At 36.5% G+C, this 15,076-nt stretch overlaps 2 protein-coding genes across 2 annotated transcripts; both read left to right on the forward strand.

Moving 5' to 3' along the window:
• Positions 1-952: 952 nt before the first annotated feature.
• On the forward strand, positions 953-3,956 carry LOC147494802 (uncharacterized). Its single transcript, XM_086568250.1, is given in 6 exon segments — positions 953-1,096; positions 1,187-1,261; positions 1,347-2,010; positions 2,013-2,395; positions 2,651-3,422; positions 3,520-3,956. Coding segments are annotated over 6 exon segments (2,475 nt in total).
• Positions 3,957-5,748: 1,792 nt separating this feature from the next.
• Positions 5,749-10,413, forward strand: LOC147494803 (multiple organellar RNA editing factor 9, chloroplastic-like). The gene is made up of 5 exons (XM_086569293.1): positions 5,749-6,176; positions 9,592-9,689; positions 9,793-9,858; positions 9,949-10,122; positions 10,220-10,413. Exons 1-4 carry the CDS (start codon positions 5,824-5,826, stop codon positions 10,107-10,109), a joined length of 678 nt encoding a protein of 225 aa, XP_086425419.1. The 5' UTR covers positions 5,749-5,823; the 3' UTR covers positions 10,110-10,122; positions 10,220-10,413.
• The last annotated feature ends 4,663 nt before the right edge of the window (positions 10,414-15,076 follow it).

Consider the following 15,076-nt stretch of genomic DNA (forward strand, 5'->3'; position numbering starts at 1 on the left):
AGATACGTAGGCAGCTCGCTCCTTAGCGAACTCGGTCTTCCCAAATCCAAACCCCTTCTTCTTTCTCCTTTATATGTAAAGGAAAAACACGCCTTTATAGTTTTGAACTATGAGCAAACCAATAAACAAAAGAAACCCGTATATCGAGTATTTAATCTAAAATAAATATTTGAATAATATAAATTTACCATAAACTAACTAAAACACGTTAACATAGAAAAAAAAATAGGAAAAATATTACTTGTTGAATTTTGACTTTTGAGAACATGTTCTTTTTTGTTTTAGTGTGATAACCTTCTATTTAGAAACGAGCTTTGGGTTTTGAGAACGAAATCCACCTTCAATTTAGAAATGAAATCATTGTTCAGGATGAGCTATCTAATTTAAACAAAAAAAAGGATGAGCTTTCTAATTTAAACAAATGGGTTGGGCTATTTAATTATTTCGGATATCTATTTATAAGAATGGGCTTTTGTTTGGGGTCTAGCTATCTAATGCAAATGGATCCAATTTTGTTGGCCCAAAAACCTTTATATCATTATATAGTGTGCTAATGATAGGATGGGGCCTAGTTTTTAGTTTTTATTTGGGGCCTATGCCTTAGGCAGCATAGGCCCAGGGGCGGCCGTGTGTGATCACTCCAAAAAAAAAATCTCAAAAGTTGGCTTCTTCTAAGTATGCGTGACCCGCAACTTCTGAAGGGTGGTAATATTCTCACCCCCTTTTTCATTTAAATTCACCCCCTATTAAAATAAAATAAAATAGCATTCCTATAATTGCCAAAAATAACGTTCTGTGTACTTTCATATATACTCACCCCGTATCTTCTCTTTCCATTTTCCCACTTTTTTTTTTTTTTTTTTTTTCTCTTTCTAAAAACTGACGTTTCTTCTTCTCACTATCTCCACCAAAACCCTAACTAAACAATTGAAAAGTTTTGTTTAGATTTATAATGGAAGACAATACCGAAGAAACTATGAGAGATAGTGTTGAGATGATACAATATTTTCCACGTACTGTTAGTAGTCAAATAATTAGTGAAGTCTCGACTGTAAATGTCGAACCAATATCATTTAGCATGGAAGAAGTTCTACAGGTAAATCTGAGTATTGGCTTTTTGTTAAACCTAACTCGTTATCCATTTTTGTCTAACGCAACTGTATTTTAATTATAATGTTTGTTATAGGATGTACCAAATGAAAGTTTACAACATAATGAACCAATAGATGTTGATCTGACAATGGAATTCTCTACTAATATGGTACATTTTGTTGCTCTTTCATTATGAAATAAATATATGTTGTTTGATGTATAAACGATAACTAATGTATATTCTCATGTTCTAGGTTTTTGAGAGTCGCAATGATCTTATTACGTGGGCTAGAAACACTGGTAAAAAAATTGGTTGTATTATTGTAATAAAGAGATCTGATTATGCTCATCCGGGAAGAACTCCTAGATTATTGCTTGCTTGTGAAAGGTATGGGAAGTTCCAACCACAAAAGAAACCGAACCAAACTGAAGAGGAAGCTAACAAATCTAGTGAAGTTCAAGGAGATAATAATAAAAAGCGAAAGAGGAAGTCTGGAACAAAAAGGTATGATTGTCCTTTCTTGCTTCGAGGGATTCACTTGTCAGGCCCTGATGACAGATGGAAAGTGAGTGTTGATTGTGGTCGTCACAACCATCACTTGGCGACCCACTTGGAGGCTCATTCTTATGCAGGTAGACTAACATCCGAGGAAGCACAACTTACTTTTGAAATGACTAGGAATGGTGTTAGGCCGAGTCAGATACTTAATGTCATCAAAGAGCGGGATAAAAACAACAAAAGTACAAAGCAACACATTTACAACCATCGTGCCAAGTTGAGACAAAATGAAAGAGGCGGAAGATCACAGATGCAATATCTAATGACTACTTTGGATGAGAACGGATATTATGAGTGGAATCGACGGGAGAAAGATACTAATGTTGTGACAGACTTGTTTTGGGCTCATCCTAAGTCTATAAACTAGTTAAGTGCTTCCCTCTAGTCTTGGTTATGGATTCTACATACAAGACCAATAGGTATCGGTGGCCATTGTTTGAGGTAGTCGGGGTGACTTCGACTATGAAGACATTTTCAGTTTGTTTTGCAATGTTTGAGAAAGAAAAGGAAGATAACTACCATTGGGCATTAGGTCGATTGCACTCTTTACTCGATATTGAGATGCTTCCGTCAGTGATAGTAATAGACAGGGAATTGGCATTAGTGAATGGTGTAGAAAAGATTTTCCCAAGTGCGAGTCGTATGTTGTGTCGGTGGCACATTGAGACAAATATATTGGGTAAGGCTAAGAAACTTCTCCCTAATGATGAGACATGGAAATCTTTCAATGAAGACTGGAAAAAGGTAATGACGTTTGGCACCGTCGATGAATACAATTTACACTTGGAAGCTTTGGACAAAGACTACCAAGAATTTCCATAGCTCCTTGATTACATAAAAAAGACTTGGGTGCCACACAAAGAGGAATTTGTTTCCGCTTGGATTGATAACTACCTGCACTTGGGTTGCACTACTACTAATCGAGTGGAGAGTGCACATGCCAAATTGAAAAGGTACATGGGCCATATGTCAACTTCAGACTTTGTTGGTTTGTGGCAGTCAATGCACTTAATGGTAACCGAGCAACTAACAGAGATTTATGCATCATTTGAGCGAAGTTTGAACAATGTCAGACATGATTTTAGGCTTTTAACTATGGCTGAATTGAGGGGTTTTATTTCTAAAGATGCAATGAAGATGATTATTGAAGAGAGAAAGTGTGGTGGGTCAATAGGTATGGATCCTAAAGACTGCGGATCTGTATTGCGACGCACTCATGGCTTACCTTGTGCTTGTGAAATTATTGGTTATGATCAACTCCAAAAACCAATCCCATTGGATAAGGTGCATTATTTTTGGAAAAAGTTATCAGGAGTTCCCACACCTAGAGCCCAAGGGGATCTTGACTTGCACCCTGAAATTGTGAGCATTGTCAGACGCTTCGAAAATGGTGACAATAGTTACAAGGAATACCTACTGAAGAAACTTAAAGAAATTACGCATCCAGAAGCTTCTTGGTTGGTTGAGCCTAAGGAAAAGATAAAAACAAGAGGTCGACCGAAAGGTAGCACGCAAAAGAAGGTATCACAGGCCGAGTCTTCAACAAAACGAGATCCTTCATATTTTGAACATGTACTTGGAACACCCGAGGTTGCGTCCATTGGTTCAATGCTTGTTCCATTGCCAAGTGCACCTAACAAGCCAAAATTGAAAGTGACTCGTGCTAAAATTGCCCCTTCAATGCAATCTACTTCTGCCATGACCTTCATTTCATCATTTCTAGATGAAATCAAAGCCTTGATTGCAGATGTTCAAGACATTAGCCTGGATGGTAATTGTGGTTATATATAGAGCTGTGGCACTAGGACTTAGGTTGGGACATGGGAATTGGAAACAAGCCCGTGATGATTTGTGTCTCGAATTGGCAGCCAACAAACAATTTTATACAATTATTTTTGAGAATGAAGAAGAGTACAAAAGAGCTTATGATATGATAGACTGTGATAAGAGTCCATGTGACTCTGAGAATTGGATGAATATGGCCTATGCTGGTCCTCAGGTTGCTTCTTGTTATAATGTCGTGATTGTTCTCCTCTCTCAAGATGGTTGGTATACTTGTCTCCCGTTGAAATCTCCACCGCCCCCAAAAACTGCACCTACTGTCATTGCCGTTGCTTACGTTAACAAGTGTCATTTTATGCATGCTATTTTGAAGCCAAATTGTCCGCTTCCTCCAATCTTTGCTACTTGGAAGAACTATGCACAAGATTGTGCAATAGCATGGAGGACACGTTTCGAAGCTCGGTTTGCGGCATTTGACAAAATCATGCCAGTAACCAAAATACATATAGTCTTAGACAAGTGATGATCACTTTCACTAGTTTCTTTTTTGCACTTTTTAGATGTTTCAATCAATGTTTAGTAACAATCTTGTCACTGAAATAAAATTAGCAATTTTTATCTTGTTGTCATTATTACTGATCGACTTGGGAGAGAGGAGGGAGAGAGAGAGAAATTTGTTTTGATGATGAATCCAGCCAACTCCGTGCATGGGAAGTGGGTATTTGGTGTTGTTTACCTTGTTTGTGATTATCATCTTGTTTGTGAAGAATAATGTGAAGTGAACATTTGAAGTCTGTCATGTCTCTGCCCCTTTCTGAAGTTTGGGTACTCAGTAGTTTGAATCCAGTGCAGGTTGGTAAGTGGTGGTTTGAAGTACTAACCAAGTGAAGTACATTGGCCTACTTACATATGGCAACCATTACGAAATAATCAAGTGAAATGTTCGACTACACAACACTTTGTGAGGCTTTATTTCACAAGCATTGTAGTTTTTGACGTACTATTAATTGAATTCTGTTCTTAAGGTAAAGTTGGTGAAAAAAGAACAATGTTCTCAGCACTTTTGAATTTAGAAATTGTAAAAAAAAAAAAAAAAAAAAAATTGTAATGCACCAAGTGGAAGAAGAGTTCTGAACCTATAAAATCGAGTTTATAACATTCATCACTAAGAAGAAAAACTAATGAGAGCGAAAATGAATCATGTAAACGAAGTGTGAGGCAATTAGCCTTACCGTTGCAATTTGCAAACTTGTAATGGAGAGGTTTCTCTTCTTTTTTTTTTAAGGTAAGTTGTACCCAATGAATTCAATGAAGACTAGAAAAATACCAACATAGTATCAAATGCACTCCACAAGTGAGAGAGAGGCTGGGGAGAGAGGAGAGAGGAGGGAGAGAGAGAGTGAACACAGGAGTTTTTATGATTTTTCTTCTACTATTTTGGCGCGGGAGGAAAGAAAAATGGTTTGTTTGCTTTATTCAGTTCGCAAGTTTGTGATGGGCGGTGAGCATATCACTTGTTGGTGAACTTAATAGTGGACCAAGAATTAAGGGGTGAGGAAAAGAACTGGTGAACTTAAATGAAATAGGGGGTGAGAATATTACCACCCCTTCTGAATTGTGTCCTTGAATTGATCTTGTACCACCTGGTTTTCATAGAACTTTATCTCCATTGAAAACAAGCACTGCTGCCAGTCACATTCAAACCAAATATTCCATCTTCACCAAAGTGTCTACCTATGAAGTAAAAATATTTGCATTAGTATCGGTGTAATGCCCCTGAACTGAAGTTGTGTTTAATCCCACATCAGATAGGAAGCCGTATAGGAATATTGTATCGACTATTACTTACTATAGTCAAAACCTAATTGAGTTAAGACCTCACAATATTCCTAGATGTGGCCCGAGGAGGCGTATAATGGAAAGTCGCCTAGTCGAAATAATCCAAATATGGATGAACTCTTGGGAAGCTGGAGTCCCAAGTATCGTGCCTGAGGAATGGCTGAACTGTATCATCTTAGTTGCCTTTCCAATTATTTTTGGATGTGTAATTTATTTTTTTCGAATTCGGAAATTTTGGGTTACACAAATAAAGATGTACAAACAGAAACTGGAACATCATAACAAGGAATTAATCAGAATCAATATCAACTACAAGTCTACAAGTACCGAGACCGAGGAAGAAAGTACAATTAAGTCGTAAATATGTTTAAGTCTCATAATTAAGGCGCTTTGGCAGTAAAATAAAAAGTAAAAATCAAGGACAATAAAATTGAAAGATAAATAAAAAAAATAAAAAAAATGAATTTGAGAGAATATATATAAGTAGAAGATAAATCTTGTTTCTCTTTTGAGTTTTGAGCAGCCAAGGACAGTTTATCTAGAACCTCAAAATGGCGACCTTGAACATCTCTTCTCTAAACCCCGTCAAAACCCTACTCACTCATCATAAACCCCGTCCTCAAAACAAACCATCTTCTTTCCGGTTTAACTCAAACCCAATCTTCTCAACTTGTCATTCTGTTTCTTCTACTAGAACATGTGTCAGAACAGCAGCAGCAGCTATGGATTCAAACTACTCTTCAAAGAGAAGTAGTAACAGTAGTGAACCAAGAGAGACTATTTTGTTACCTGGTTGTGATTACAATCATTGGCTTATTGTTATGGAGTTTCCTAAAGACCCTGCTCCTACTAGAGAACAAATGATTGATACTTATCTTAATACTCTTGCTACTGTTGTGGGCAGGTACCATTTACTCGATTTTTCTCAATATTTATGTTTTTCGGGATTTTTCTTTATTATTTCTAATGTTGTGTTTGAATGCATATATATATATATATATGTACATTTTCATAAAAACTTACAATTTGTGTGCCAAGTTAAGTAGTGTAGTTGTTGGTGGGTGTCTTGAAGACACATTATAATGAAAATCCTTCAAGGTGAAGGACAAAACTACAAGACGTTGTTGGTCTGGTTAAACGTTTGCTATATGAATGTTTTGAAAACCTCTATATGGTCTGGAGGATGGCATATATCAAGCAAGTAAATAGTTAGTATTGGGTGCAAGAGTTATGAACTATAGAAAGGTACATTTCTTTCTGCAACAGGTAGGTATGCTGCTGTTGATTTTACTCTGTAGGAAGGTAGAATTCAATCTCGAAGACCTTTTTCCAACTTACTTTACCCCTCTTTTTTTCTCAATCTTTACAAGACCTTCTTTATTGCTTACTATGCTAAGCACCATTCCTGACAAATACAAGCTTCCATTCTGAGTCCAAGCATGTCACTGTAGGTATTACTGGATTTCTGATGTTCTTGAAGAGATTTGGTGCAACTTATTAAGAACGATACTGAGAAGAATTGGTTGGATATGATGGAAAAGGTCTAACTTTAGGGTAATCATGAGCTTTGTATAGACTTAGCCACTTTTGATTACATCGTTCTGTATGATCGGGGATATGGAGATTGAATATGTCCCTTATCTTGAACTAAACCCAACTTAAGTGGCCCCCATAGAGCAGGAATTTTGGTGATTGTGTCCTAGCTCTCTTGGTATAAAGGAAACTGAAGAATTTTGTGGCGTTGAGATAGTCCAATCAGCAACTAAGTTGGAATGCATGGAAAAAAATGACAATATGTGCTAATCACCATGGAAAATTGAGTAACGCAATTACTACAGAGCAAAACATGTTCATAGAACTTGTACGTCGCTGAGCCATTTGTAGGTTTGTACTTTGTTCACCGGAATAAAAGAGAGGGGCTGACCCATACTATTGGATACTGGGTTGATCTTTAGTGTTTCAGACATTTGTTGTGTTTGAGACTTAAGAAAGACTAAAAAAGAGTGACTTTCAGCTTGAGTTTAATGGTGCTACATTCCCAAAAATGCTCATTGATCCACGTCCACCAGATGTTTAGAGTTCAACATTTTTAAGGACTTTTGAGCTTGAGGAAAAGGAGAGGTTTTCAGAAAATGAGTTGGAGACCAAGTTTTATGGGTTTTAAGTGATTCCTTTCATCCTTGGGTATTTGGGTTCCTTCTTTCTGTACCTTCACTAATTTCAATACTGAGTTCATCTTGTAGTGCCAATCAAAAAAAAAAGAAGATTCATCTTGTAGTTTTATTATGAGGTTTTTCCAAAACTATTGTTGAGAGATTTTATCTTTTGAATTGGAGTCTACCTCATGTTATTAGTGAATCTTGTACCTTAGCCTCTTAGTTCTAGAGAGGATGAAACTGGTTTCTAATGGTTGTTTCAGTGGAATAGCAAGGCCCTTGCCTTTCCTTTGACCTTAAATGGTTTCTATATAAAAAACTGTTATTGGTGTTTCGCTTTAGTTTGCTTACCTTTTCGTTGCTATATTGTGTGTTTGGTGCTTTTTTGTGGTTAACTTTATTTTTGGGTTAACGAACATTACCCCCCCACTAGATGAGTCAATTAGGGTCTCACTTTCACTAGATGGGAAATTAGGGTCTCCCCCCCCAAATACACACAAAAAAAACATGGTCAACCCTAGTTGACTTTTTTTTTTTGTGTACTTAGGGGGGAGACCCTAATTTCCCCATCTAGTAAGGGGGAAATCCTAATTGGCTCATCTAGTTGGGGTTGGTAATACTAGTTAACCCTTTATTTTTTCCTAAACCAAATATATAACTCATTAACTCCACATTCTTTCGAAAACTCACTTACCTTGATTACTAGGTTCTCCTCCAATTTCCATGACGAAATGGATTATGGACCAATTCCATCACAATCTACTAGTAAAATTTATATTTATTGATTTGTAAGGAAAGAGAAGGAGTTGAAGGACGAAAGGGTGTAAAATGAATCTGATTGTTTTTAAGCTTCTTAAATATCTTCCACAGTTCCACCCACATAAGTGAAATCTCCAATCCTGTCTCCATAGATGTGTGGTCGAAGGCATTTTTGAGGTAAAGAAGATTCTCTAGCACCGTAAAAAGGAAAATTCATTCCATGTTTGAGAAGATGCCATCAAGTCTGCTCATTGTTGGCACTTGGTGCATCTCAATTCTTGATAATCTGACGATGTGAGGGTATATTAACTCAAAGGATAGTTAACTAACCCATGACCATTGACCATTGACAGAAATTTGGAAAAACCCCGTGTACCTCCTTCAAAGCTGCTTTGACTATTTAGTTTCAACCAAACATAACCTATATGAGCTGTAAAACTTACTTGTCCATTTTCTCAGACATGGTTCTTTATATGCCCTGAGCCCTGCCACCTTGGCGACATCCTTGTTTTTGGTCATTATGGTTGTTTAACTTCATTTTATGGGAATGTGTACCAACCATTATAGTTTCATTTCAACGCATGTTGTTCTATATTTCTATCCAGTACGAAATCGCTTGGAGTGGTTATTGCTATATTAGTTGAATGCCAAAAGTAAACGACTATTGTTTGAGTTACAACAATTTGTTGTGCGTCTTGAAGTAATTGGACTTTGTTTCTGTGAAGGTAAATCTTTTGGCCTACATATCTATGAGGTATCTCAAAATGCTCAAGATTTTTTGAAGGGGGCTGGGGTGGGGGCTTCAGCTCATTTGTGTTGGGGGGCTGCATTTCAGTTAATTACTTTAAACCCAAAGGAGAGGGTAAAATTGTATCTACGTTAATGGAGAAGAAGTTTGGAGAGAAAAAGGATACGGCCTTATTAGATTTGGCCTTGTATGATGTATCACTTCTACATATATATGAAAATCAGCATTTACAATAATAGAAATTGATTACAACTCTCGGGAGATGTCCTCCTAGAACTCTAAAAGAGAGTTTTGAGGATACTTTGAGAAAGGTAATTGTCATCATGCTACTAGTCTCTGTGTGTGAGTTTGTTGGAAGGCGGTGTTTCAATTAGTTACTTATAACCCAATGGAGAGTTTTGAGGATACTTTGACGAAGCTAATTTTCATCATGCTACTAGTCTGTGTGCGTGGACTGTGGAAAGAATAAAATTTTGTGAATACTCACTGCTAATAGTGTAACACAAGATTGATAATAGTTATGTGAGTCTACATTTTGTTACTTTCTGTACTGTATTAGATTATAATGTACAAAACTAGCATGTCCTAAGTTTCTCTATGTGGAAAGTGATGGGGGGTGATTATTAGTCAGTGACTCATTAACAATTCTGTTGCAGTATGGAAGAAGCGAAGAAGAACATGTATGCATTTAGTACTACTACCTACACAGGATTCCAATGCACAGTATCTGAAGAAACATCTGAAAAATTCAAGGGTAAGGAGTGATTTTAGTGCTATATGCCTATATCCATTTGGAAATGTTTTTGTTATCATATATTTGTTATTCTCAAGTTTTCATTGGGTTCTCTCTTTTCTAGGATTGCCTGGAGTTCTTTGGGTATTGCCAGACTCTTACATAGATGTGAAAAATAAGGACTATGGAGGTTTGTTTCTTACTGATAACATAGAGAAGTGCCTTTAGTACTCTTATAATGGGTTCCTTTTTTTAAAAAAATCCCTTATTTCGCTTTTAGGAGATAAATATATCAATGGGGAGATTATTCCTGGCAATTATCCCACTTATCAACCTAAAACGCGGAGTGGTTCAAAGTATGAGCGTAAAAGATATGAAAGACGAAGGGATGGACCTCCAGCTCAAAGAAAACCGAAAGAAGAGAAACCTACAGAAGCATAGGCCTCTGGACAAGGTAAATAATCAGATCTATTCCCTTAATCATAGATTATTTAAATATCTTTATAACCAGTATTGTGCCTGTATTAAAGACTTTTCATTGTTTATCTCAGGTAATTGATCCAAAAGGCTGGTGTTGCTTTGTAGAACAGTGCCTATTAGAGAGTCTCCTGTAAGATTTATGCTTTTTGTAGCACACTATGTTTTAGAAAAGGTTTGAGTATGAATTATAAGACTTTCCATGACTTGAGAAACTATGTATGTTGTTCTCAGCGAAAAATATTAAAACCATTTTTCAGAAACAAAAGAATCAAACACCTGACAGCGTATGTTGACTAGGAACAGAAAGAGGCTGTACGGTCTCCAGCCATGAATGGAAGGAAAACTGGTATGTTGTTAAACATGCAGAATATTGAAAGAAAAAAAAAAGTTAAAACATAATAATTAGTTACAAATTAGTGTTTTGTTATTGTGCTTTTGTATACCAATTTTTGATTGGAAAATACTCTTTATGATTGTATTTATGATGTGGGGCAAGTGTCCTCAAGTATATCTATGCATTCTGAGTGGGAAAGATAATAAACGTTTGCGTTTGACTATCTAAGTATTCCATCTTGTCAAATGTATGGTTAAGGATTTCCAGTGGACAACTTGATGCCTGTTAAGAACAAGATCGATTCTTCAAACATACATTTGGTGGTAAAATACAAAAGTAAAAGGGTTCTTAAATTTTCTGGTTGGCCTTGGCCTTGGCCTTTGGAAGCACTGTAATTGTCTGTTGTAGTTAATTACATGGTTTCCTGAGAATATAAGAAGTGAAAACCATACTCTCTTTGTTCCTTAATCCTTTTACAGATATTTTCCGTTCATGAAATTCTTGAGAGAAACTTTCCAAGTGAGCATTTTGCAGCTTTCATGTGATATCCATGTCATGCTTACATTATCTTTCAATAAATTTGGGCTACCCGAGGATATCCCTATGGATCTCGGATCCAACGTTATCGGATGTCGTCTCTATAAAGATATCTTCGGGGTAGACGAACTCTTTATTTATTAACATCTTTGTGATTGTGTGGCTGTTTCGAAACCCATTGGTTTAGTTATCACACTAACATGTGCTGGACAGCCAGCCTGTTTTGCCAACTTGTCCATTTAGTCATAGTCTCCAACGACTCGTGCCTATCCATGAAGCTAATAAATTAAGTAAATGCTTACATGGCATTGGCCAACATAGCTTATATTTGTGCATGGATCTGTGAAGCTAGTAATGTGCAAACATCCTTAGGGCATCTCCAATGGGGGGTGTAAAATTACACCTCCACCTAGTAATGTGCAAATTGTCCTTCTATGTAGTTTTAACTTCGGACGTGTTATCAAACGTGAAGATGTTTTTAAAGTTAAATTATTTTTAAGTAAGCCCCATTTTGCATTGGAGAGAGTTTTTTTGATATTTGGGGTGTAAAATTTCTAGTTTACAAAATAATCATGAAATGATTCATTTTGCATTGTGTCAAAATAAGAAATGATTCATGTGTAGTTAAGTGGTTGGTGACCTACTGAGGTTTCTTCTGAGTCTATTATCAAATCTGCTCTTTGCTTCCCATAATGTAAATTGGCGACTGTTAAACAGCAAGCTGTGTTGCCTTCAATTTAGTTTTTTTTTTATGAGAGCCTTCAATTTAGTTGATGATGTATTTTCCACTTGATTTTTTTTTTGGTAAATTATTTTCCAGTTGATGATGTAAATTATAATTATTTTCCAGTTGATGAAATACGAAATAGTAATTAACAAAGTAACTAACAAAGCATATTGAATTCAAGCTAAAAAAAAACAAAGCATATTGAAAGCTCCTAGGTAAGAAGAAAACAACTCCTTTAGCATGTAAAGAAAGAGAATTAGTAAAGACAAGCACAAGACATTCCAATCATTCATGTAGTAAAAGATCATTAAACAGACCCAAAACAAAGTCTTAAGAAAGAGAAAGGTAATTCGTTAATAAAGAATTAAACATATTCTTATTTGCTTAGCTTTTCTTTATAGGTATCAAAAGAAAATTGGCAATATAATAAGCTTAATGATAGTTAAGTAATACTTAATTTGAGTACTAATATATGTTTTGTTTTGATAGTTGAGTACTAATATATGTCGAGATACCTGAGTTTTAATGTATCATGACCGTAGTTCAAATTGTTATTAAGACAAGGCTACTGTCTGAGAACTTTTGTCAAGAAATGAACCAAACCTTTTTGTTCTCAACTGATGAGATTATGGCATTTACAGTGAGCTCACATGGTTTGATGTTAATATACATAGATAAAAATCCTAAATTGAAATCCAAAAGCTTGTTAGCTGCTAATCTGTTATATCCTTAATGAAGCATATAACCCACATTGTATCCAATCCTATTTTAAAATTGAAGGGATTAGTTAATTCAGCTTCATTTTATCCTTTTACGCCGCACAATAGTTTACTAGATTCGTATCTCCTTGAATCATTTGGTCGTCTTTGTCTAGCTATATAAACGATAGCATTGTAGGTACCTTTTATTTTTAACTGAAGTTTTGTAATGATTTGAGCACAATGAGTAAAAAATGAGTCTTATATATTGCATTATATTTAGGTGTTCACAAAAGTCCGGTAGCAGTTCAATGTAAAAACAATTCAAGTTTAGGTACTGCCGAAGCGCCGATCAATACTTCTTTTCTTTTTTCTAATACAATAGTTGGATTTAACAGGAAAAGAAAAGGGTAGTTGGAATTCGGAAGCCTGGAATATGTTACAAAAAGATACAGTTTGTACTTTGTAGAGCAGGAATCTACTCCAGAGAATCAATTCTAAAAAAGACAGAACTCTCTATGCATGCAATCCAACGTTCTGCCATCCATATTCAGTAGAGAATAAATTTGTGGACAAGCAACTGTTTGCTGTCCACCAGACCTCAACTTCTCATTGGTGGAGTGGCTGCCCAAAAAAACTGTGCTACTGCCCAAAAAAACTGTTAAACTGAATGAAAAAACTGTTAACCAATAGAATTGTACGTGCTGTTTGAACAAATTCGGACTCTATTCAGGATCATGGTGTAGGCAGTTGTTGTTGTTGTTGTTTTTTTTTTTTTTTTTTTTTATATTATATCAACTACGAGCAGGTACAAAGTTCATATTTACAACACAAGTAGGTAGAGAGCCCATTGTGCCAATTAATGGGCTTTGACATTGTCCACCCTACTGACCCAGTTAAACTTGCAAGAAATCAAACTTCTAACTATCCTCAAAATGTTATCACTGACAGGCTTTAGACACCAGTTAATACAAAATTTATCGTCTGGGGATTGTAATGTCTTGATCACATTCCTGCAGTCACCTTCTACCAAAATGTGGTCATAGGCCTTGCTCTGTGTCAGCCCAACTGCAACTAGTTATGCTTCTTTAGGGTCTCTTGCCTTCAATCTTCGATACGCAGCTTCTACTGGATTTCCATTGTTGTCCCAAGCAATCACTGCAGCTCCAACTAACCCTTCCTCCCTGTTAAAAGCAACATCACATCTAATTATTATACAATCATTATGAATGACAGAAAACTGAGAGGGAAAGGATGCATGGTTAGAAGAGGAATTGGGTTGCAACTTTCTTTCCCCCTCCACTGAACTGTATGCTTGCAGACATCTCTGCCAAATCATATTAGTTCCCCTTGACAAACTTCCTCTGTCAGCTTTTTTCCCATCAAATTTAATGTCATTCTTTAGATCCCATACTCCCTGTAAGAGAATGCATGCATAGAGGCGCTTCTCTGTTAGTCCCTGGTCAGGGCTCTGGTTGCCCATCAAAAATTCATCCAGCCAATTTCGTACATCATACATATGGTTATGATTTGTTCTGATGCCCAGAGAGGAGATCAGCTAAGTCATTCTCATCCAATGACATTTGAAAAAAAAGTGTAGAGGATTCTGTTCTACCTCCTAGCACAGATGAGAAAAATAATCTCTCCCACCTATTCTTTGACTAATCAAATCCCCTGTAGGTAAGATTCCCATATCAAGTTTCCACAGAAACAATTGGGTTATGGCACTAACATGTGCTTACCAAATGCTTTTCACAGTTTTAGCATTGTAAGAGGAGGTTTGGACTTACCACTCATCAGCATGCAGCATGTTGTAGAGGCTGATCTGACAGTGAACTTGCCATTCTTATTTGGGCTCCAAGTGATGAGGTCACTTCTAGCCCCATCAGGTCTAATAGGCAATTGTTTAATGGTCATGTTGATAATGGTAGGGAACAAGTTATCAATCTTATTATTATTCCACCCAAATTTTTTCTCTAAAACAAGATCAGACACCCTCATGGTATCCAGTTCCATAGAGAAAGGAACATGATCTAGAAGAGTAATAGGCTTGTTGTTAAGCATAATCCATGGGTGATATAATACAGATGCATGTGTTCTCTCCATTCCCAACAGTCTAGACAAGCCACTTGGACATAGCTGAGTAAGCCTTATGTACTCTTTTCCAAAAGAAAGAAGCCGGAGGGGGGGTTCTTTGAAATAAAACCATTGATGCCCATAAACAGCTTTAAAAGATTTAGTCCATAAACAGTTTGTATCAAAAGTAGCTTTCCATGCAAGCTTAGCCAACATAGCTACATTTATATCCTCAGCCTTCTTGAATCCAAAGCCTCCAATAGATTTTGGTTTGCATATGCTATCCCACCCAATGGTGTAGAAGCTTTTGCTCTTAGTTGTACTATGCCACCAGAAGTCCCTACAAGCTTTAATTTGTCCATCTTATCACAAGGTGAGATAGCTAGCTAGACAACTTGTAAGACTGACTTCACCAGAGTAGTTCTCCCAGCTTGGAAAAAGAGCTTTGCTCTCCAACCCTTGATTTTCCCATGCACTTTGTCCACCAAGTAGTCAAAGTCTTCAGATTTCCTTTTGGATATCATGATAGGGACACCTAGGTATTTCTCATTTGTAT

Source organism: Coptis chinensis, chromosome 6 (assembly GCF_015680905.1).
Source record: "Coptis chinensis isolate HL-2020 chromosome 6, ASM1568090v1, whole genome shotgun sequence".
Classification (NCBI taxonomy): domain Eukaryota; kingdom Viridiplantae; phylum Streptophyta; class Magnoliopsida; order Ranunculales; family Ranunculaceae; genus Coptis; species Coptis chinensis.